The 24,207-nt window shown below is 36.2% G+C and overlaps 1 protein-coding gene across 2 annotated transcripts; it reads left to right on the forward strand.

Annotated features, from left to right (window-relative positions):
- Window positions 1–21: 21 nt before the first annotated feature.
- On the forward strand, window positions 22–24,207 carry ZBBX (zinc finger B-box domain containing). Of its 2 annotated transcripts, none has more exons than XM_061452606.1 (19): window positions 22–271; window positions 2,332–2,416; window positions 2,971–3,084; window positions 4,672–4,765; window positions 7,083–7,131; window positions 7,263–7,372; window positions 13,286–13,453; window positions 13,927–14,101; window positions 14,974–15,094; window positions 15,396–15,526; window positions 15,739–15,842; window positions 16,199–16,305; window positions 17,269–17,300; window positions 18,609–18,853; window positions 19,611–19,767; window positions 20,271–20,426; window positions 21,504–21,740; window positions 22,878–23,013; window positions 23,995–24,207. In XM_061452606.1, the coding sequence occupies exons 2-19, from the start codon at window positions 2,349–2,351 to the stop codon at window positions 24,065–24,067; spliced, it is 2,277 nt and encodes a 758-aa protein (XP_061308590.1). In that variant the 5' UTR covers window positions 22–271; window positions 2,332–2,348; the 3' UTR covers window positions 24,068–24,207. The 2 variants fall into 2 exon arrangements, with proteins under 2 accessions (XP_061308590.1, XP_061308589.1); XM_061452605.1 differs by having other exon boundaries at window positions 142–271; window positions 15,745–15,842.

Consider the following 24,207-nt stretch of genomic DNA (forward strand, 5'->3'; position numbering starts at 1 on the left):
TGCGGTAGGAGGACGGGGGCTGGCAATAGGATCAGACTGGACCGGTCGTTGGTGGCGGTGAGGCGGGGACCGAGCTCTCGGCCGCGGCCCGGGGGGACGCTGGGTCCTCGGGGACCCAGGGGCGGAGTCCCAAGCCTATGTTGGGGCCGGGGTGGCGCGGCCACGGCCCGTCGTGCCGTGCGGGGTTCCCCTCGGCGCGAAGGGTCCCGCGCGGGAGGTGCTGCTCGCCAAGAGGCCAGTGCCGAAGGGCTGAGAGAGTGCTTGGGAGCAGGTGGGAGTGCCCCAAACCCTGCCCGCACCACACAGCCTTACAGCAGGAGTTTATATTCGTCTTCTGTACTTTTCTCTTTATCGTCCCTCCCCCCTGTCCTTACTGCGTTCTGGTTTTAGGTTACACTTCTGGGTAGTTTTCTCCGTGAGCCATCGGTAACGAAACACACACAAAAAGCCCATTGCTTTGACGTAAGGGTTTTGAGTGGTTGGTTTGTTTGTTATTTTTTTTTTTTTTTCCTTCTTGACTTGGGCATTGCTCTGTGTTTTCTTAAAGCTGTCGTCTAGACGGGTTGAAATTTGTGAGCTTTGCTTAACAGAGATCAGAGTTTGATAGAAGCATTAAACGCAAGTACTGACTTTGCTCCATTTATTCACCCGTTCTTACCACCACCTGCTTCTTTGCTGGTTTTGCCTACTTCTGGGCAAGGAGTTCACAGGGCAATTGCTGTAGTTATATAATGTGGAATGGTACAGCATTTATCTTGTGACGCATACTTGGTAAAATGATTTTTTTGTTGTTGTTTGGTTTTTTTTTTTTTTTTTTTTTTTTTGGATTTCATGGAGAGACGGATTAATCTGCTACTCTTTCTGTTTGAAGTTACTTAAAATACAGTTGACATCATAGTTCTTGGTTAAACCATGAATGCTCAACTGGTAGGAGCAGATGTTGACTTGTCAGAGTCATTGAGACAATACATCTTTCCAAGGTGTAAAAAAATTGTCAAGTATGGGAAAACAACTTATGGAAAGTAACATTAGGTAGTTTAATCTGTTTTTTATGATCTTACTTTATGTCTGTTATATGGCACTAAACATAGGAAAGGATATTTTGTTTTGTTTAAAAATGTGATATTTGAAATGGTTGCTGTCATGGACATAGGCATGGAGAATATGAATTTATCCCGAGAGAGTGAGAGTACATTAGTACATGTGACTGCTGTATTTAGGCTAGGTGTTAGGAGCAAATTTACAGGGCAAGCAAAGTTTGTGTCTTTTTTTTTTGTTGTTGTTGTTTTTGTTAAACTACAGATTCTTTGGAGGAAATAGTTTGGTTTTAATTACTGGTAAATGGATAGGACTTAGTCTGGTGTGAAATCTGTGTTCCTGATTATGACAATTGTATGTGAGCTAGTACATGGTAATATCCCTTTAGATTTTATAGGTTTATTGATGTGAGAGGTGAGAAAGCTGTTCGAATTTATACTTCTCTAGTTAAACTCCTGTAGTTTGAAATAAACTGCATCATCTTCATCTGTCTTTAAGTGATAAAGCTATTTTTATATTGATTAGGAAGAAATTTGAGGTAGGCTAAGACAGAAGGTGTATGGAATTTGTGTTTGTTTTGCAATGCAGACTTCAAAATTAAGTTGACTTTAATTTTAGAACTTCAATTCGAAATAAATAAAGTCTTGGTTTGTCTTAAGATGTGATAAAAGAATAATTGTTTTAAAGTGGCAAGAAAGAATTGAGTGCTTGGCTTTTCTGGCGCAGTAAGAAACATGCTTCTATGCTGTATGAACTTGCTTGTTGGAAGAGTATTTAACAAACTGGGGGTAAAAATTGTCTTTAAAACACCACTGTCTTGGAGTTTTGAGAGTAGGGAATAATTGTGCTCTGCCAGTTACCATATTCTTTTATATCAATTTGTATATGACACGAGGCACTTATCTTTCCAGATCAGTGGAGATGGTTTGACTTCACAGCCATTGATGAAATGTTCTCCTTCTCTGTGCTTTCCAGGCATCTGATTGAAGGAGCCACATTTTATTTAATATTAAACTGCTTTCACTGAACTTTAGGGAATTGCTCAAATTAAATAGACAAGTAAATCTTTCCCTGGGTATCATAAATGTAATAAAAAGTTTTTCTTTCAGTGAAATTTAATTTAAAGTTGCTCTAGAATTTTTATTGGTTCTTCATATAAACAAGTTCTGTACTCTGTTTCTCCTCTATACACTAATATTGATTTGTAACAGGTTTTTATTGTTTTAATTTCAATTGAATACACTTTTCAACAGGTTGCTATCTATAGCTCATTGAATTTTTTTTTTTTTTAAGAGGTTATACTGGTTATCATGAATGTCAACGATTTTGTAATACTCCCAGGCTCAAAACCTGGAACCTCAGTGAGATTAAAAGCAAAGTAAGTGCATTTCATCTAATTGTGGTAGAAGTATTTTTTTCATAATTTTTCATGCAACATTAGGTAGAAGAGCTTATTTTTGTATAAGCAAGAAGAAGAATTCTTTTATAGTATTTTCCCTATAATTTTATTCTTAAACCTTTCTTCTCATAGGCTTTAATCTACTTTCTGAGTCAGTTATAGGTCTTATACCTCTGTATATCTAACATATATATTTGAAAACAAGCAATACTAAAGAATTCACTGGGATAGTTTAGTTTAATATAATTAAGACACAAACCTTTCCAAATATAGACACAATTGTATCAATAGCCAATAGGCTACTCTAAATCTTATCTTGGAGTAGCCATATCACTGTCAGCATACTCCTCTGTGAGGAGGTAATCTTGGGTCCACCTGACCTGCCTTAAATTTTCCAAAACTGTTTTCAGTCTTGTTGGCAGATAAAAGGGTGATGTGCCTTTAATGTCAAGGTTTTTTTTTTAAACTTTTTCAGGTGCCTTACAGTCTTCCATGTAATTTCTAATGACTGTTTTACTACATACCTCCTCCAGAAATCTTAGAGAATTGCAGTTGGAGAAAGCACATTTAGAAATGGAAAATGAAGAGATGGAGAAGAAATTACAGCAACTACAGTCAAACATGAATAGAGAAAAACAAGAGAGAAAGTAGGTTAAATTTCTATTTCAAAAAAAGGAATCCAGTAAGATGCTTTCTCCACACCTTGGAGGAAAGTTTGGGATTCACAGTACTGTTTAGTCTTTTCTCTTCAATCTTTCTTCCTAGTGATAAACTTGCTTTCATAAACTACAGCTTTCTTATTTTTAAACTTCCATGTGAAATTTTATTATTTTATTATTATTCACGAGTAAACTAAAAAATTCTTCCTGGTAGGGATATTCTTTCAACACTGAAGATCCCTTTTCCTCATTTATCCCTTCTTTTCCCTTTTTCCACTGTCTGATGGGATTTGTCACCTTAGTTTTAAAGCAGGAGACAGAAAGTAGTTTCACTTGTGCTATTTTAGTGTTATTTCGGAAGTTTCTAAAGAGGATGATGTTCTTATTATTGCTTTGGTCTGGTTTTGCATGGGTCTGCATAGCTTCTCAGAAAGATATTTTCTGTATGGTGGAAACCATGGCTTGGAAAGTAAGCATAATGTAGTGAATCAGGTGTTAGGGTGGGAGTTCAAATCTCTCAGCTCTGTTACTGTCTCACTCTGAATATTAGCAGATACCCGTAACATCTGCTTTCATTTCTTTGTATTTCTGCCTGACATGCTTTGTCACTGGAGATATGAGTAGTGCCTTGGATACTTCGTTGCTTTAGTCTTGGTAATGCTAAGGGTCTGCTGTTTGCAGCTTGGTAAAATTTTGCTTGAGCTGTTGGGGTACTATTTTCCAGGTACTGTGTGGCACTTTCCCCCCCCATATTATTCTCATGCAGTAGTTCTTACATTGTCCTCATAGCCTTGTACCTGGAAACCCTGATAGTGTTATGGTGAATTCACATGACAGGAATCAATGGCATTTGCACAACTGGTGGAAAGATCGTTCCTCTTCCCTCCTACATGTTTTCCTTACCTTTTGTTATCTATGCTTTAGTCTGTTTTGCTCTGTATTTGGTTTTCTGTGAAACAAAGTAGATCAGTCATTTGAATACTTGATAAATATTATGCAATAATGTATTATGCAGTGCGCTAAAGCTGAAAATCACTGCTTAATGTCACTTCGTCTTAATTTCTTCCCCACTACCTTCCATGTTTGTCAGAGTAGGTAATATCTAAACTGATATCTTAAGTTCAGTGAATTAAAGTGTGTGTTCTTGACTTATTAGAAGATGTGTTTTATTTATGCTGGATGAATGCCTTAGAGTAAATTGGGAGAATGAAGACTTATCTAAAGTGTACTTCTGTTACTTTTTTATTTGTCTAAACCCAATCTTAGAGAATTTATGGGTTTTTCTTTAAACCCATAAATTTACTTTAAACTTTAGTTTAAAAGTTTAGACCAATTTGATGATCTCAGTACTTTCTTATATGTGTGATGTATTTACTATTAGAGTAGAGGTGAAACAGGTTTCAGTGGAAATAAGATGCTTGTGATTTGGAGAATTAATGATCCTGCATACAAGCATACAAGTAGTTAATTTTTGTGATGTTCTGCTCTTATTTAAGAACATGAAAGAAAACCTTTATGCTTCTGTTGATTATAGAAGATGCAATTTGTAAGTTCTTTCTTGCACTTGGTTCATAGGAGATTGAGTGCTTATCATTGGAAATCTGGACGGGCAGGACCAGTGATCACCCAAGCCCGAGTTTTGTCACAAAGCAAAGAAAACAATAATAAGGTAGTAAACTATCAGTATAATTGCAGATAAAGCTATTTGAAAAAGATGCTTTTGAACTAGATTTATGCTACGGAACATGGGAATTTTAAATACTGTAAAAATAAAAGGTTAAGCACCTTCTGAGTAAAATTTCTGGTTGTTTATTTTTCCATGTTAAGCTTATGGTTCCCTTTCAGGTGGAGGACCATCACATTCTGTCTGTTGGTATATTGTTTCTTTTAATTGCAATAGATAGGAAATGATAATTGCTTCTATGGATTTAATATTGTAAGAGTCTAATTTGATACTGATACACATCATCAGGAGCCTGTCTTTCCAATATCTGACATCCATTGAGAATCTGAAATAAAGGCTTCATGTGAAGTTTTGAACACAAGTTCTGTACCTTCATGGATAAATGCTGTGAGAAAGCCACACAACATTAAAACGTACTACTGTTAAAGATTTTCTTTAATTCAGTCACTGCATAATGATTGACACTAGAACTTCCATATGACTCTGGTTCATTCTTTTCCCCCCTCCTCTTCCTTACTTCTGCATGTCCTATAATCTTTATTATGATGCTTCTGGATTTCTTTCAGTAAGTGCAGAATGAGACTGAGACGTTACATTCATGCCCTGAGGACTGATGCTAGTGATCAGGCGTGGGTTAAACAGATCTTTTCAGCATTCTCTTGGGTGATGACTGGACTAAATCCATTCTCTTGGGCTGTGACTGAGTACTTCTGAGTGTTTTAAAATGTGGATTAGGTTTATCAGTTGACTCTTGGTCTATAACGTCTTTACTCAGACCTAAAAGGAGGGATGCTGAACCTCCTCGCTAAATCATTGCAAAAATTGTTGTGTTTTTTTTTTTAAATATGTTAACAATGGGGTATTTCCCCCTCATTTCTTTTTGGAAATAACAAGGGCAATTTTAGTCGAACTCTCAAAAAATGTTAAGGATAAGCAGATGTATGGGAGTGGTGAAAGTTGGTCAAATTTTTAAATAGTTGAAGTTTGGAACTTGTAGGGAGTGTTATTACTTCTAACTAATAACCTAGTCTTAATATTTCATTCTCTGGTGAAAGGAATTCAGTATTTTATATATTTTATTTTTATTTATATATGTTTTTATATATAAAAATATATATGCATTTTTATTTATATATATATTTATAAATATTTTATAATTTATATTTTAATAGCTTAGGCTTTTGTCCTTGAGGCTTTATACATTATGGAAGCAAGCATTAGGTATATCCATGTTCACGAGTGCTGTTAAAATACAGAGAAGAGAGCTTATGTTCTTTACTTGTTCCATGACTTAGTATGAAAAAATCTGCAGGGGATCCCTAAATCTGAACTAATTCAACTTAGAGATACTTCTTTCCTTTGGCAGACATTGATGTGTGTGGAGTGGCATGCAAATTGGACTGAGTGGGACATAAAAAGAGAGTTTTTATCTTACAATTTTTTTTTTTTTTTCCCCCTGGAACCCACACTATGTATGCTATGTTGAAATGAGCCCTCTTAATTAAGAGAGACGATTTGAAACTAGCTGAATAAAGCTTGTATAAGTCTGAAGAGAAAAACCGACAAAGATGACTTCATTCTAAATGGTCACAGTTGCTATTTGAAGTCTTTTGAAGCAGCAGCAGCAGTTTGGTGTGAAGGTCTTCACAGCGAGCGCTCTCAATTTCAATAAAATTGCTTGCTTTCCTGGAGCAGAAGAGAGAATCAGAACATAAAGGTTTCCTTTAACCCACCTCTTTCCCTTTCTCTGAGACAAGTAACTCAGAGTTGTTACTACTTCAAAGACTTCAGCTGTGGTGACTAAAGAGATGACGTGGGGCAGAATTCTCAGAAGGGCAAAATTAAAATGCCTGCAGATGTATAAGAGGTGATGGGATGTAAGTGAATATGTAGAGTGGACTCTGCTGACAAAAAATGAGGAGCAAAAATGTTGAAAATTATTAATTTTATATTTAATATTACTGGGGTGCTAGATCATGGAAGGGCAATAGGGAGAAACAGGAGAAAAACGTCTCCCCTATAGGTGTAGGTATAGGTAGGCATATGCGCAGTAGACTTCACTGTTTGACATTTGAGCTTAAGTCATTGTGGTTGTGAATGTTCTATATGTCTACATGAATGGGAAACACTTGTTGCATGCTTGGCTGTGCAAAGAAGGATGATGCCATTTCATGAATGGGAAGGGAAGCTGGTCACAGGCTTATTTACCTAGGAGCAGTAACATTTTAATTCTACAAAAAAATATACTTTTATTAATTTTCTTTAGCACCTTAGATATGTATGTAAATATTCTTCCATATAGGTTTCTTCAGGAAAAGTGAAGTTGCGAATTCTCAAAGAACAGATCCAAGGTAAATACATCTTTCTTAACTAATTAAAACCTCAGCAATTTCTGGTGGAGTCTGGATCTTGGAGGTTGCTGCAATTAAACAATAAGGAAATTGGAGACTGGAGTAGAGGATTGCTTTGTTTGTTTTTCCAGAGCCAGCAACAGAGCCATTTAAGAGTGAAATGGCAATTGCTGTAGTACATGGAAAACCTGTATTGAAGGGGATAGCACATGGACCACGTGAAATTAAGAGTGCACTGCTGGTAAGTAAATGGTTTAAAAACTACTCTATAGCAACAGAATGTAACATGTGTGTATAATAGCTTTGTAGCAGTATCTAGACATATGTATTTTATCTAGGATAATATGTTGTAAAATTAATTACCTTGGATTTGCCCAGGCTGTAAGCTGTGGGTTGTCTGTACAGACAAGCTCTCTGACTTGCAGTTCACTGCCAGGCTCCTTCATGAAGAGACCGATGTATGGAAAAACATACGTACATCCCTAAAACACAGGTGGAAGTCTAAATATTCCATTAGCTTTCTGTACATCAACTTCTCTTGTACAGTGCAGTTGTGCTGTGGCATTCTGTGCAAGGTGATGTACTAGCTGCCTCCGCCCTTTCTGTAAGAAAGAATCATCTTGACTGCAGTATTGCTACTTTGCAATGATCAAGTGAAGGAGTTCAATTGAACTTGAAGCCTGACTTGTTTTTTTTGGTGAAGATTTTTTGTTTTAAATACCTTAGTTTGGGAGTTTGTTCTGCTGGGAAAAGTGAGTTCTCTGAGGTGGTCAGCTTGAGGTGCCAGTGACTCTTGCATGTGCAACAACTGAAAAAGTGGAAAACTTTACTTAGATATTTGAGATTAATTTAATCCTCCTTTATTTAAGTATCTTTCTGGAATTGAAATCATGGTAATAGTTTTTCCCATGTTTCCCAAAATAAGTGCTGATATCTGCTTTAATTCTTGGATTTCTTTCTGTGATAACTACTTAGTTGTTACCTTAGTGTGTAAGGTAAAGGGAGGTTTTATATGTTGATCTACCTGAATTGCAAGGAAACAGATTAAATGATTCTCTTATTAGAAGTTCTTTCACAGGGAGTTTCTTTAAGATGTATTTTTATTGATTTGCCCAGCATGGTAATGTGATTGAAGGCAACTCATCCCTTACTAAACTAAAGGACATTACCATATGATTAAAATAAGATGTAATGTTATAGGCAAATAGGACAAAATTGAGTGCTCTGTGAATATTTTGTAATTTTAAATTACAAAAATAAATTTAAATTACAAAAAAAGGCCCACTTTGATAAGTAAATTTTTAATTCTGATTGCTTTCTCACACTGGCTGTGTTGGGTTGGAAAATTAGTAGTATCACGTATAAGGTGATTCATATTCGCTAAAGAGATTTTGCCTTTTGGCAAGTATAAATAGGAAACCATAATCCAAAACATATATTAGAAGTAACTTGTGCAAATAGAGTAGTTGAGTAACAAAATAACATTTCTATTCTAATAAAGTATCTCCTCTTATAAAGATTCTCCCTCACCCTGTAACACATGCTGTGATGTATTTGTATTGCTTCTACGGCAGATTAAAGAAGTTGGAACTGCTAACACTCCATGAGGAACAGGCATTTTATTTGTATGTCTTTAATGGTTTCTCTTAGGAAAGCATAAGCGTGGATTTTAAATTTCGGTCAAGATGCTTGGCATCGAAACCACCGGGATTTTGCTTCTTTTGGTTCTTTATTTTCTCCTGCTCCCCAGTTTCATTAAAGCTTGCATAAAAATGAATGCACTGGTCCTCACGATCTGAACTCGGCGGGATCGGTGGGGCGGCAGCCGCCGAACTCCTGCGGCAGCCCTCGCCGCCTGCCCCGGGTAGGTGCGTTCACAGGAGGCGGCGGGCTGGAGCCAGAGCCCCGCGGCCCCGCCTGGCCCGCTCGGCTGCGACGAGCACCACCGAGGGCGCTGCCCGGCCGCGCCGTACCGGCAGGCGGCGCTGCTCCCCCACGGGATGCTGCCGCCGGCCGCGAGGCCCTGCCTGGCCCAGCCTCCTTGCTCCCGCCGGTCGCGGCTGTTCCTTGTCTTGTGACGCGGCTGCTCTTGCACCTCTCCAGTGTTCTGCTCAGCCGCTCAAATGGGCGGGTTGCAAATCGTTACCTTCATGATGAGTTCAACTCCGAATTGACTTTTCCTTAATGCTCCTCTCCCTTCCCCCCCCCCCCCCCCCGTCTTAATGCTTCCTCAGTTCATGATCCCAGAAAGTATCATAGGTCCTGAACTTGTAAGATTAGGACAATACTGGTGGGTAACCAGACATTGTTTTCACACTGCTTTGGTATTGTTACATTGTTAAAAAGGGGATTACTTTCACACTATAATGAAATCATAGGGTGGTTTGGGTTGGAAGGGACCTTGAGGACCATCTTGTTCCAACCCCCCTGCTGTGGGCAGGGACACCTATTAGACCAGGTTGCTCAATCATATGGGACTTTTCTTATTCAGTAGGAAGTGTTTCAGTTGAAAAAGGGAAGAGTTTTCATAGAAGCAAATAGTATAGCTGTTTTATCACAATACTTACTGATGTCTACTCCCTATCCCCTCTTTTCTTTACTTGTGCCTTGATGGATTTGATAGTCATGCACACCTCAATGGTTCAGTTCAACTCGCTCAGAAAAGCGAGTTAAATTGAACCAATGGTAGTGTTACGTGGTTGGAAATACATAAGAAATTGCTGGGTCAGGAGTTTTTTACACAGGCTCTTTGAAATACTGTTATTACCTACCATGTTTGAGACTTTTCCAAATTATTGGATTGTTGGATGTCAAACAGTTTAGAAAAAGAAGTTTTGTTAAGTATTAAAAATGGCCAGAGGTGTTCATTAGTCAGACTCTTATATACCCTGGTGAATGTTACCTGTAATTTAAATGTAGTTATAAGGAAGCTTGAAACTTTGAATTTCTGCTTACAGTTGTGTCTGCTCTGACAGATGCCACTTTCAGCATTCCTGATTCTTTCATACTTGGATTCCTCTCACAAGGAATAAAGTATGATGAAAGTAAAATGTTATATAATACAGTGGAGACCTCAGTTGCGGGTGATTTTATTATGCAGTATAGTAAGATTCAGTTTCTAACATACAACTTTGTTGTGTATCTTTTTTTGAAAAATGAAAATTTTATAATTTTATAGTTAGGGTAGTAAAGTTTCCTCATAGATTTATTGTGTAACACTTAATTGTATCAAACTTAAATTTCTCATGCATAATGTTTGATTGCATTTCATAAATGGGTTGTAATAATTTTTTTTGGACCAATGTGTGCATGCATTTTGGATTTTCTTTTTGGGGGAAAACCACTATTTTGTTTTCCAGAGTTATTCCAGATTTGGAATTCCATGGTTTTTGCTGAATTCCATGGTTTACTTTTTAAAATACCTTTTCAAATACATGTTATTTGCTTGTTTTCATTTTCCTTCATTCCTGTGTTAATGATGACTGGTTTATAGCTGGACTTAATGAAAAAGAAGCCATGTCAGGAACTTCTTATGAAAAAGTGCTTGCATTCATATTTAATTCATATGATTACAAATAATTGAAGTTACTTTATTGTGAGAATGCAAGCCAACATAAATATAGAAAAGGTAGATAGGGTCTTGAGTGGATGTTAATTGTTGTAACTATTTCAGTTCTACTGTATGAGATTTTCATGAAGGCACATTTTGCTTTTTAGTAATGTCACTGGATATGTCATTCTGTTATCCTGCTAAAATTTGTTTGATGATCTCATTCTGTCTTCCCAGAAATATAATCCTTTTAGTAATGCAGTAAATTATTAAAGCTGTTGGCGTGATAAATACATCCTTGTAGACATGATGCTTGCTTATAATATGTTAGTAGAAAGATTACATCTTTTGGTGGAAAAACTTCAGGTGAGAATTTAAGACAGTTACAGGACAATACAACATCCCATGAGGAGCAAAAAGCCAGTGATAAATAATCTGTTGGGGATGATGTGCTATCCTGAATTATGTTTTTTCCCTGAGCTATTTTGCATTGATATAAAAATATTTCACCAAACACATCTAATTGCAGACTGTTTAGGATTTTGTTTTATTTTAATAGACTGTAGCAGATCTTTTAAGCCTAGAATTGAAAACTGGGTGGTAGCAGCAGTAAGGTAACAGTGATAAATCTTGACGTGTAAGAGGTTCTCTTTTAGGCCCTTTTATTTTTAAGGGATAAGTCACTTATTTTTGATGGTAAAAAACTAGATTAAGGTGTTGGAAGCTTATTTGTGAGGACTAGAGGTGATACAGTGGTTCAGTGGAGGAATATGAGGATTTAAAAAGAGAATCATGGAGGGCTGTGATGGCTCCATCTGCATCAGGAGGATTCCACCTTGATTGTCTTGATTCTCTATGCTCCCCCCTTGTCATCTTCCCTCTTTTCTCCAGTCTTACTTTAAAACTAATTAGAAAATGCTATTAATAACGGGAACTAGCAAAAGAGTGCAGGAAGTAGAGAAATGAAAAAGGTGTCTTTAGCATTTGGAGCAGAGAAGAGTAGCTGCAATTCCATTTTTTCAAAGGGAGGAAAAGATATTGCACTCCAAGTGAGGTTATGCACTTCTTGATCTAGAGTAAGGAGGAAAGTCTGTTTTTTTAGAGAAAATATGCAATAGAAAATTGCAAGGCAGTCACTCTAGCATGAGAGTCAAGAGAATTGCTTTCTCACTTTTGTTATGGGTCATATTGCTTCTGCCTTGGGCTCTTTCCTGCCTCCTCCCTTACTGCTGCTGTTGGAGTAGGTGTTTTTGATGCCAAACCAATTTAAGTTGGGTAGGCGTTGAAGTAGGAGAAAACTAGTGTCTGAGTTAAACTGCTGGGAAGTTTAATATGAGGTCAGAACAAATAAGCTGTGCAAGTATTCTCTAAAATCAGTTTTGCAATTCTTGCTTAGGTGTTTTGAAGCAATTTAGCAAAATCTCAATTAATATGCTGATGCCCTTTAGACAAAAAATACAGTAGGGCGAGCCTTTTAAATATTGGTCTCCTATTATATACTGTGGGCCAGAGTACCAAAAGGACTATATATAATGCAAGTATGCTTGCTCAAAGAAAGCAGGTGTGTCGGACTACACCAACAAAGCTATCTCCTTCGGAGGAATGTGACTTCTACTGTAATGTTAAGATTAATTTCTCCATGTGGTTTAAAATAAATCAACACAATCTTTAGCTATGTGCTTTTGAGTGCACATGCCATGGGGAACAGAATGAGCCAAGGAGAAGGTCAATTCCCCAGAGAAACTCCCCTTTCTCTTCGAGGATATGCTTCTGTGATCTCTGTTACAGCAGCTGCAAAGTCTCTGGGTCGATTATAGCGTAGATTAGGTGGAAAGAAGGAGATGTGAGCACATTCTGGTTTTGCAATGGCTACTTTGGCTTGTTCTGTTACACTTTCTGCCTGTGCCTTTACTGCTCTTGTGCTTTTGTGGAAAGAATGTGTGCCACATTCGAGGACTTTGTAGACAAAGGATCTTTCCTTCTGGTCTTCCTCTGTGCACAGGGAGGGGGCATAGGCAAAGGATGAACATAAAATATTTTTTGGTTTTGCTTGTTAATAATTCAGGAGGTGGTGATCAGAACCTTCATGTTACATTTCCACAGCAATTTTCTTTGTTCTAATGAAGGTTGCAAATCAGTAATGTCTCAACAATAAAATTGTTATTCTCCTGTAGCCAGTTTCAGTCAAACTAATCTAGTTCTTTATAGTTTGGACTTTTCTGGACTATTTTTTTGTGTATGAATGGATATTCCAGTTAGTCCCTTAGATGAACATTTTCCTCTTGCTGACCTCTACAGATGTGTTTCTGTCTACTGAAAAGGTTCAGTAAGCTGGACTTCATTAATAAAGCACATAGCTCATAGATTTGTTTAAATGATATGTGCTGCATAAGATCCTTCACCTATTCTGTCCGGTATAGTACCTAATGGAATATTGAATATTTGCTCATGCGTTTGCACACTACTGATTGCTGAAATTAGGATGTGCTTAGGTCATCATCACTCTTCAATATGTGGCTACCTGCTTGCTTATAATATGCTGTTTTGTGGGATGTTTGAGTATGTTTATAATAAATTAATGGTTTAATAATGGTTTATTAACAGACAGAAGCTGATACGCATGCTGGAAAATTGGAAGTTGCTAATCACTTCATCAAGGGAATAAATCTGAATGAATCGAAAATTAATCAAGAGCGAAAGACAGTAAATAGCAAGCATCAGTTCACATCGGACAAGTTTGCATCTCTGCTAGCATCAGTGGGCAGTGCTGAGGTAGTGTACAGTTTAGGGGGGAAAAATAAAAAAAAAATTTATTGGTTAGGGCATTTTAGGTAGAGTGGCCTTAGGCTTTTCCGCAGGGTGTCAAGGGAGGGATCAGGCTCTCAGACTTGCAGAGCCCGTTGACCCTTATTCACATCTGTTGATATAATATCTATCCTATCCATAGGATGTGGGTTGTCCATGTTTGCTGCTTTCTGCTTACTAAAAGCATCTAAGTTAGATATTTCTTTAGTCTGTGCTTATACAAACTTTTTTGGTTTTCTTATTTTGGTTTTGATAGAACATCGCAATTTAATGAGCAAGACCACATGAAAACTGAGGTATCTTGATTCCTAGGTAGATAGCGTAAGCCCAGAAAACAGGGTGCTACATTTCCATAGTTGATACTAAAAATACTGCTGCTGTTGTATGTAACTGAGGAGAGTCGTAAGAAGTGCTGTGTTTTTGTCATGGAACTGATTTAGGAGCTGTCCTCAGCATCAACCTGTACAAGCACTGAATATCACAACAAAGGATTATTACTAAATGGTACATTTAATGAGGAAGAATCTGCACAGTCTTTTCAGGAAGCTTTGCTTCAATGGAGAAAGAGTAATCATCATCATAGAGAACAACTGTGTACCAGTGGTGTCCTCTCAGGTATGATTTTTTTCTGGTTTAATTGCATTTTAAAATATAAGGAGCCATTTTGGTGAGTTAGCAGATTTTGTGAGGGTAGGGGTTCTGTTAGAATAGTAAATGTTTCTTCTTAAGTTTTCTCTCTGTGTTTCTTTATAAATTAACAACAACTTCTGAATTTTTATATATATTTTTTTTTTAATGACATGCAAGTTAGTATTTATCCCAATTCCTGTAACGAGCTGTGGCACGGGCCAGATTCTTTAGCTTATGTCCCCGAACTTTTCCATGACTTTTTTTCTCACATGAGACTTTTATATGAACTCTAATATTTAAGCATAAATTTATGGCTTTTAACTGAGACAAGGAATGTGCATAGCTCAGGATTTTGCATGTTGTATCCAAGTACATTTTCTGCTTGCCTTCCACAGGCTCTTAATATTTCTTTGTTCCGGTGAAAAGATGCAATCAGTTGAAGTATGCATGGAAAAATGTGGAAAAAACCTCTTTTCTGATTGGATTTGTGCAAGCTAGTCTTTTTACTCTGTCTCATTATTTGTGTATTTTTGTACAAAAAGTATTATACTGATTTTTTTTTTTTTCTTTTTCTTTATTTCTTCTTTCCTTCTATATGATGGAATTTTTATCTGCGGAGTTAGGGATTTCCAATGTGGTAATCTTCCATTAATTTACAAGCTGTAATAAATGAGTTTTTACTGGCTACCCCTGCTGTGTTGTGTAAATATAATACTGCTTGTAGTTTTAATTTTGGAATTACGCAAAATCTTAGCTAGGCATAGATTATGGACGTGGCAAGTTTGTAAATCTGAATAGCTGCATACATTGTATATATTTTTTTTCTTTTTTCTTTTCTTTTTTAACAATTCTAATAGAATCTGTCAGTGTTTGTGAGGTACAGACCAATCTTACTGTTATGAAGAAACCTATCCAAATTGAATTCAAGAAGGGTGGTCTGAGCTACATGGAGAAACTCTTGCTTAAGAAATACAGAAGGTAATGTTGAAGTCACTGGTACTAATAAGAAGTCAGAAATCCTTAAGAGGATTAACAAAAATTCCTTTGAAACTTTAAAACTATTAGACATATTATCAAGAGTTAAGGTGACTGTATGCAGGGTGCTTTGTTTTAGTAAAATAACTGTTATAACCAGACTTGATGACCTAATATTTCAGAATTAATGCAGTAACTAGTGTGATGTTTTTGTTTTGTTTTTTTTTTTTTTTTTTAAATGACTATGGTATTATATGTAAAAAAAATGATAGCTTTTTAAGATTGATTTGTTTTCCTTTTTTAGAGCTCTGGTTGATCAAATTTCTGTTAGTTGCAGTAAAGATTTAAGGCCTGTGCAAACACTGAATGTACATGAGGCTGTGATTGAAGGAGGGAGAGAAGGAGATGATGACGATGATGTCGATGACTTAACAGGTGTAACAGTCTTCTGTTTATTGACTCTAACTATTAAATACTTTTTATTTAGATTTTTTTCTTGTGATTACTGAACAGTTACATACTTAAGCAGTTTCTGCTTAAAGTAACAATAATGAAAGGAAAATTTTATTAATTCAAAAGTTTGCATTTCTGTAAGTGCATCTTGAGCAGTAAATGATTAAACACGTCAAATTAATTATATTTCATAGTTGAAGAGGTAAAGAGATATTGGACATCTGTTTTTAGAAAAGAAGTACCCGACACTGTTCCTGCAAGTGCAGAGTCCTCTTTGAAAATTAAATTCGTTGATGAAGTAAGTGTTTAATAAAGGAGTTCACAAACCTTTGCAGTGATCTGATGCGGTCTGTTTCAATGTTGATCTGTTAAATATTTGAAGTAGGAACAATTAAATAATTTCTAATTAAAAAAATATTGGTGCATTGTTTAGCTTTTCCATACAAATGTGGAAAATTTATCTTTCAGAAGGTTCCCTATATTTTTTCCCTGTTCTGTCCAGGGACCCTTGCTATATAGAGAAATAAAATCTTCAGGGCTTTAATCACTTGAGCTACTGTTTTTTTGTATGTTTTTTGTCTGTGTATTTTGTTTTTTTTTTTTTTAATTTTTAATCTATTGTTGCTTTTTTTTTTTAATTTTGTTTTTAATTAGTCTTATGACAAGGACTTGGAAGAATCATCTAACTTTTTGGTGATGGAAGCTGGGGCTATCGGAATGAATAAACAAGGAAAAATTGAACCACTCAAGCAGTGTGGAAGGTATCAGGAATGTGGAGATTATTTGGAAGAGAAAAGGGAATAATCCTATTTTAGGATTTAGCTACATTCCTAAGAAACTGGCGCTTTTATTTGCAGACAGTCATATTCCATATGGAACGGGAGAATCCTTGACTGGAAATTGTAAATTGTTCTAAGGCATGGTTAAGATAGACATCTCATCCTTGGCGCAAGACATAGACTGTGCCAGTATCATAACACTTCGTAACTGCTTTCCCTTCCTTTACATTTCTTCCAAGATCCTGTCTGTGACTGCTTTTTTTGTCCTTGAAAGTTTTCATTTGAATGACCTGATGATTTAATGACTGTTTTGTAAGACAACCTGAGAACAGGTTGTCAGTTAACAAGCACAGGACACGCTTACTATTAAAGTTAGTGAATGGTGAGCTTGTGTCTTCAACTTTGTCAGTGACCCAAAAGATGTATTTAATTGCCTGTTACTAAAGAGATTTCCCTTTGAAATTTATTTATTTTGTTTGCTTGATCACCCCAATGTTAAACTGTGTAAGATACATTTCTTTATACGTGTATGTCATGAAAGACAGGTAGAGTTTCTCTTTTTTGTATCATCTTATCTGAGTAGGAGTGGGGACTATCTTAGAGACACGTTTGTAGCTGGTCAGTGTTGTATACTTTTCAGATACTTTCACTTCACTAACCTTGTCATTCCATGCAAAACTAAGATTCCTAATAATTAATGACATGTGCAATTGTTCTGATCTCCCGAAATTATTTATGATGGGATGTGATCTGTTTTGTTACATTGTATTCTTCTGGTCTTTCCTTCTTCCTCTGTCTCAAAGGGGTTCTGCAGGTGCAAATCAGAATGACACAGTACCTACCAGACCTTTTGCGAAGAGAAACTGTAGGTGTAATGAGAAAGTTATATTGTCATTTAACATCTACAGATGACATACAGTATTTTTTCCCTTTTCCTTTTGACAGAAATCCTGTTTCTTCTAAAGAAATTTCTCAAGGTAAATGCTGAAAGTATTTGTACAATATACGTAAGTGTATACAATTTCATCATTCTTGTATAGGACGTGGTAGTCTATCATGGTTGTATGAGTGGGGAGGGTGGGCATATGGATGGGGAGGGTGGGTGAGGGAGGGCAGTCATTAAATTATGTACCATTTCTTGAGCTATGCAGGTCCCTTGACCACAATTTGATAGGATGTGTAAGCTGTTTTGAAAGGATGGGCATCCACTGTGATAGCAACCTTACAGCTCTGAGCTCATATTTGAGGGAGAGGCTGCCCCTGTATGAGATGTATACTGAAAAGAAACCCATTGTGAATCAGATGAAGTGATTTTACAGACCACTGTATATGTACTGTGTTAGATCTAATGTGTGGCATGTGTTCTTTTTACATAGAAAAGTGCTTTTGTATAGGTAGGTTGAGAAACAGTATAAATGATTACTAGTTTTGCAATCAGATGATCATTTGTGTATAAATATTCCACTGCTCATTGCATGTCAGTGAAATCACCATGAAAGCTTGGCAACTTTATTTTTGGCACTCTTAAGTGGTCCCGAAGTTCTTACCCTATGTGAAATATATTGTCAATTTTTCAATGCTTAGAAATAAGTTAGGATGTAATGGTAATTCAGTTCTCATTCTTGCAAGTACCAAACAATTACTCCAGCACTTCAGAACCTAGCACTTGCTCTCTTTCTGCTTCAAACTACTTATTTAAGTAAGTCTTCAAAATGTAAAAAAGGAAAACAATGGCTGACTAATGAGATGTGATTTATGTGTTTCTTTGGGCACCTGCTAAAAATTAAAATGGCTATGTCTTCTGTATACAAAGAAAAAGAACTTGCAGAATCATTCAAGGCCTGACAGTATGCATTTTAAACCATTACATATACACATAAGGAAATTTTTTGACATTTCTACTGTTGCAGTTAATACATTGGCTCTGGTTAGATTATAGCATTCTAAATGTAATAAATTGCATTAGCATAAAGTAGTACTTGGAAATGTGTTAAGATTATTATCGAGATGTAATGTTTCCGTAGACAGTGATGTACAGGAGCATATGGAACTGGTACTACTTCCTAGTAAGTCTTGTCCGTGTATGTTGGCATCTCTGAATATCAGGCAGGAAGCTAATGGAAGCTGACTATTCTTGATCGTAGTTTTATGGCTTAGGGGTAACTTCAGTGGAGGTTTCATATTTTAAATTCATGAAGAAAATATAGTAGACTTGCATGTTATAGTTCATATTAGTTTTCATTAAAAAATAATCCTATTTTGATTATTTTGTTGGGTTCTTCTAGAGAAAATGGTTGTCTGCACTCTTCAAAGAAATGTTGTCCAAAAGGAGCGTATTAAGGCAAAGACTATGAGAAGGTCGCTTATGTCCTCTAAACTACCTGAGAAGATGTCTAACCCAACTGAACTAATGAGCAACAAATTTCTCCTTGAGACGCAACTGCAGAAAAACCATAAAGATTCCCAAGAACTGAACAGTGTCTACAATAGTCAGAGTTTGGTTTTGCCTGTAATTACAAAATCTTCATTGGTAAAATATTATATCTTTGATTTCTAAATATATAACTGTTTTGCTTAACCTATTTTCCCAACTGACCATGAGTCAGCATTTCATGTTCCTGAATCAGTTAGGAGGTAGCGATAGTTGTATAGTTACTATGAATTACTATACCGCTTTTCCCAATTCTCCTTCAGAAACCCAATCCTGAAGCAATCGAGATTACAGTTTTAATTGGAGGTTTGTCACCGCCAACCATATTTCCTATGTAGGGAATGAAGGCTTCTGTACTTTCTGCTGTGTATTGTCTGTCTTCTGCTGATGTTAAAAAAAAAAAACAAATGAAAGAACAGACTAAACAAAAAAAGAGTCCTGGGTGAGAAGGCAGCTTTTCCCATATTTTATCAAGGTTGCTTCACCTCTTGATTGAATGCCAAAAATTGTAGATACTTTAAATTATTTACATGTGCTTTTGATATTTTGCTTTCGGTTTCATTTTCAGCATAGAGAGGGTTGGGACATTAGATTTGGAGTTATTGTTAAACACTGTTGCTTTAGTTGATGCACACAAAAGTAAGTGAAATCAATGAAAAATTGCTTTTCATTTCCACAGTGGGAAAATAGACTCAAGCTCTCAAAACATTAGCAATCAAAGTTTATAGGATTTTTAAAGCATATATCATGCAAAACCATCATCCTTATGAATAACTATTAATTAGGCTGTCAGAATCATTCAAAGTTTTATGAAATAACAACTTTTTAAGTGTCCTGTATTTGTGTTTTATTCAAGCTACAGGATATAGCCAAAAGACAGAAATCTGTTTCTGCATGGTACTGGGGACTTGAAGGTTTCTTTGTAGGTGTAAACCCTAAACGAGTAGTGCCTGAAGCATGTTCTTCATTGTGTTCTGACTCTATCCCTGTGGACTGTAGTATCTCATTTCCAGGTAAAGGCATATAAATAAAGTTCTCAAATGATACATGTTTATCACTGTTGCTCTTAGACATCCTTCATGTAACTTTGATCTAGCTAGCTTACCTCTAGAAGTCACTTAGGGGTTGCAGCCATATGAACATGCACAACTGTTGCTCTGTAATGATAAAATGTAACTTTCCTCAAGGTAGTAAGTTCATCAGTATAGTACCATAGATTTCTATGCTTCTTTATATCCCCTCAGAATTTTATTCCAGAATGTAGCTATTGATTTTAGTGGTGTGTATGTAACTATGTGAAATTAATGGTGCAAATGGATATTACTTTGATTAAGTATATCGCTTGAATTTAAGCATGGTAGTGTTATATGTGATTTTTTTTCTTTTTATGTATTATACGTAGAAATTTGTTGCGTTGCTTCTTTAAATCACACACATGAAATGCAACAAGTACAGTAACAGTAAACTCATATTACAAAACCTGCAAATAATTTCCTCTAATACTTCTTAATTTCAGGAGATGGAAAGTGGTTTACTGAAAGGAGCTTAAGTGAATTCGCTGATGACTCTGTAGTTCAAGGTGTCTTAGAAAGTCAGTTGAATAGACCTTCAAGTGGTTTGGATGCTCAAGGTAGAATCTCAACCCTAACGGCAGTGTGGCAATCCTACCCAGGTAAGGAGAGCAGCAGCTTTGAGGTCCTACTTACACAAGTTACCTTTTCTTAGTAAAAGGTAGAAGCACTGTCTGTGATGAAGATTTAAATTGACCTAAATTCAACAGAATCATCTATGTATTTTTATTTGGGGTATAATGGCTTATATACATGGTATTGTTTTTGTAACAATGGGGTTTCTTGTTAAAAAATACTCTTTCCAGCTGTCACTAATAATACTTTTTATTTTGCTTAATTTCTGCTCCTGCCTTACCCCATTGCTCTCCTCTTAGCTTGACTATTTAGGCTGTCTAGAACAAGGTTGTGTATTACTGTGTGTTTTGCAACAATTTGGTTTTGATCTAATAAGATTTCTTCATACTATTGAAATAAGTCTTAGTACATGAACTAAAAAAAGGAAACAGGTAAGACATAACTGCATCTGTACTTTTTACTTACTTTTCTCAATTTAAACTGTCTCTAATGCAGCTTACATTATCTCTTTAATCTTAAGCAACCAGTTTGGCATTTTAATTTTAAAAACGTTATGTGTGGAAATTGAAACTGTCAATTTTGAATCCCAGAAAAATATTTAAGATTCTCTATATTATATTCCTGTTACCTTAAGTTAAAAAAAATCTAAATTTTTAAGCTTTCTACACAAAGGTTGTGCTATTGTGCATAATATTTAAAAATATCTTTTCTGAAAGATACCCCAAAGTATAAGAGGCTACTTCCTAATATAATTTTAATCTGATTATTAAGAATTATTAATTCACAATCTTAAGCAAGAGTAGTATTCTCTTCAGATCAATTCAAAGCAGGTTAGATGGGCCTTTTTTCTTAAGCAAAATTAGTATTCTCTTCAGATCAATTCAAAGCAGGTTAGATGGGCCTTTGAGTAACCTTGTCTAGTGGAAGGTGTCCCTGCCCATGGTAGGGGGGTTGAATGTAGATGATCTTTAAGGTCCCTTCCATCCCAAACAATTCAATGATTTTCTAATTTTAACTACAATTAATGTCATTAATGAGCTGAGATAAAACTTCTGCATAAAATCTTGAATTATTGGGAACTGTGACCATTCCTGTTATTTCAGGGAATGACTCTAGAGGACCTTGGTCAACAAATATGCCACACTGTAAACTGACTGGAAATTGTCCAACCAGCACTCAACCAAAACCGAAGAGTTCACATGTGCATACCTTGAGAGTTAATACTGAGATACCAAAACACAAGTGCAATGATGTAACTAAACAAGATGATTATCTTTGGGAATATGATGCTGACCAAGTAGCCCTACTTGCTCTGGAAAAAGAATTACGAAGTTATACAGGTAAGTGGCAGTCCTGCATGCTTACAGGTAGCTTAATGAAAACAAGAAGCTATTTCATTTGCCTTCTGAGATCTAACTGATTTTGGTGGAAAAATCTACTAGACTACTTGACAATGCAAGACTTCTGTGGTTGAACAGTGATTTATTTCCATTCAACCATACTGTAACCTACCTGTAATGTAGGGAAAGCAAGCAGTTTCACACAACTTTAAGGTTTTACCCTTTGCATTTTTGTTGCAGAAAGCTTCAGGATGTGCTAGGTACTACTTCAGATCATGAATTTCTTTTAAATAGGTATCCTTTACTTGGGTATTTAATAATGAGCACTCCAGGTAGTGTTGGAAACTAGATGTTATTTGATGCAAGGGTAGCAAGAAGGGGAAAAGATAGACAGGAAGCTTTATAGATCTGCCCTGACAAGAACTGCCACTAATAAGACACAGTAAACATGGTATTACCACTCATCTTGGGGCTGACTCAGGCCCATCTCCTTGCGTGTGGAGGGGTCAGCATGCAGACAAGGGTGAGTTTATTATGACTGAACAGAATGAGTGAGTCCAAGTTTTGTCTTTTGAATACAGGAGGAAAAAAAATAGTAAATTGGGATGCTTTTGTTCCATTTCATTGTGAAGTGTCCAAGATACTTTGTAAGATAAGCAGCCTTGATAGACTGTGATTTGGTCTATCCCTTCTGAGTTGCTATGGTGCTTTTATATTGGTAGGTCCTGGCTATGATGCGTCTTCAGTGAACAAAAGTAGTCCGGATTCCAGAGTGTGTGTTCTGCCTTTTAAATGTTTTTACCTTAGCTTTTGCTGCATTTTTTCCACAGCTCTTCTAAGGCTTCCAAATACCATATTTCAGGACAGTTGTCCTTCCTTTTTTGATATCTACTCATCAGAACCATGTGTTTTTGGAAGTTTCTCTTGTTAATGCTTGAAGAATGAGCATCCGTGTCGAGTATGCTCAGAGAAGAATAGGGAGGGAAGATTATGTTGTGTTGAGACTTTAAATGGCAAGTTTTTGATACTGTGAAGTTCTCTAAAATTCGTAAGGTAGATACTGCTCTTTTGTTTGTTTGTTTGTTTGTTTATTTTCATTTGTTGTATTTGTTCCTGAAATGACCTAAAATATTTCAGATCCTGAAAAACATTACTGCTTAACTTCTGAAGATGTAACTTCCTCCATCAGAGACTCGGAGAAGATTGGTAGAAATACTACAGATTTCCATGAAAACCTGGAGCTAACAGATCACACCGGACTTGATATCTTCAGGTTAGTTAAACTTGCTGAGGTTTTTTTTTTTCATGATATTATAATATGCTCAATATGCCAAACATCATGCCAGAACTGAAATAAGAACCGTCTGGACTTTTTACTTGTACTTTACATGCTGATTAGAGGTCAGCATGACCTATTTTGTATTTTGGTGTTCTAAACCAGTACTCAGGCAACTCAGATTAAGAATGAAGTGATATATTTTGTTGTTGGGACTCTAAATTATGAATTTTGGGTTTATGTCTTTTTTAATGCATTAGGTTTTGTTAATATATAACACCGAGATCTATAAAGTATGTTTCTTACAAATCGTCTAAGTTCTTTGGCTGTAAGGTACCTTTAAAAAGAGCAGTTGTGATTAGCTGAGATAACATTTAATTCACCATAGTCTGTAGTTTGATATATCTGTTATAGTGCCTTAGAGGTGAAGGAGATGACTGGAAACAAGTTCCCCAAAGTTCTGTCTGTCATTGGTTTATTACTATGATCTTGTAATTAGTAAGGTCAGTGAGACACTCTTGATTTTAACTACATTCTGTATGAATATGGCTGATTCAGAGACTTGTGGTTGTTTGGGGTTTTGTTTGGTTTTGTTTTTTAATGTTCATTATATCAAAATTGCAGATCAGTGAAAAACAAAACAACGTTTGCAAATAGTGCAGGTAGTATAAATAAGATCCACTTCCCTAGTTTACCTGTTCTAGGATGTGGGATTTCTCTAGTAAGACAAACTAGTGACAGTGTTATTTACTTCTTACTTGTTTAAGAGGTTAAAATGTATGTGACAGAAACTGGGGGGGGGGGGGGGGGGGGGGGGGAAGAATATATTTACTTGTATGTATATTTGTAAAATATACAGAAAAAGCTATTTTCATGCCTTTTAATTTTACATATGTGAACATATGTCACTAAAGCTTAAAGCAGAGTAGTTTGAGGAATTTGAGCTGCTGAAAATCATTCTGATGTGTTTCTTTTAAGGGGCTGGGATGACCAAATGGATGACGAGGAAGAAATTTTGGAGGATAAGCAACAGGTTCTTGCATTACAGTGAACATGCAATGAACTTAATGCAGTTTCTATCTTTGTGTATCATACAAAACCAAGAAGCAGATGAAGAGTTGTCTTAACATACTGAGCAGCATGCAATAAGGATTATTTTGTAAAATTTTAAATAAAAATCCTTTAAAATCC

The sequence above is a fragment of the Pezoporus flaviventris genome, unplaced genomic scaffold (genome assembly GCF_033815535.1).
Source record: "Pezoporus flaviventris isolate CSIRO_AGI_PZ_B2104156 unplaced genomic scaffold, CSIRO_AGI_Pfla_v1 ptg000013l, whole genome shotgun sequence".
NCBI classification, from domain to species: Eukaryota; Metazoa; Chordata; class Aves; order Psittaciformes; family Psittacidae; genus Pezoporus; species Pezoporus flaviventris.

What these genes read in the sequence shown, in the direction of transcription:
- ZBBX (XM_061452606.1), top strand. Translation starts at nt 2,349, where the DNA reads ATGAATGTCAACGATTTTGTAATACTCCCAGGCTCAAAACCTGGAACC. An exon ending in TCTCAAAGAACAGATCCAAG is followed by an intron (nt 7,132 to 7,262) that starts GTAAATACATCT and finishes TTGTTTTTCCAG; the next exon opens with AGCCAGCAACAGAGCCATTT. An exon ending in CATCAGTGGGCAGTGCTGAG is followed by an intron (nt 13,454 to 13,926) that starts GTAGTGTACAGT and finishes GAACTGATTTAG; the next exon opens with GAGCTGTCCTCAGCATCAAC.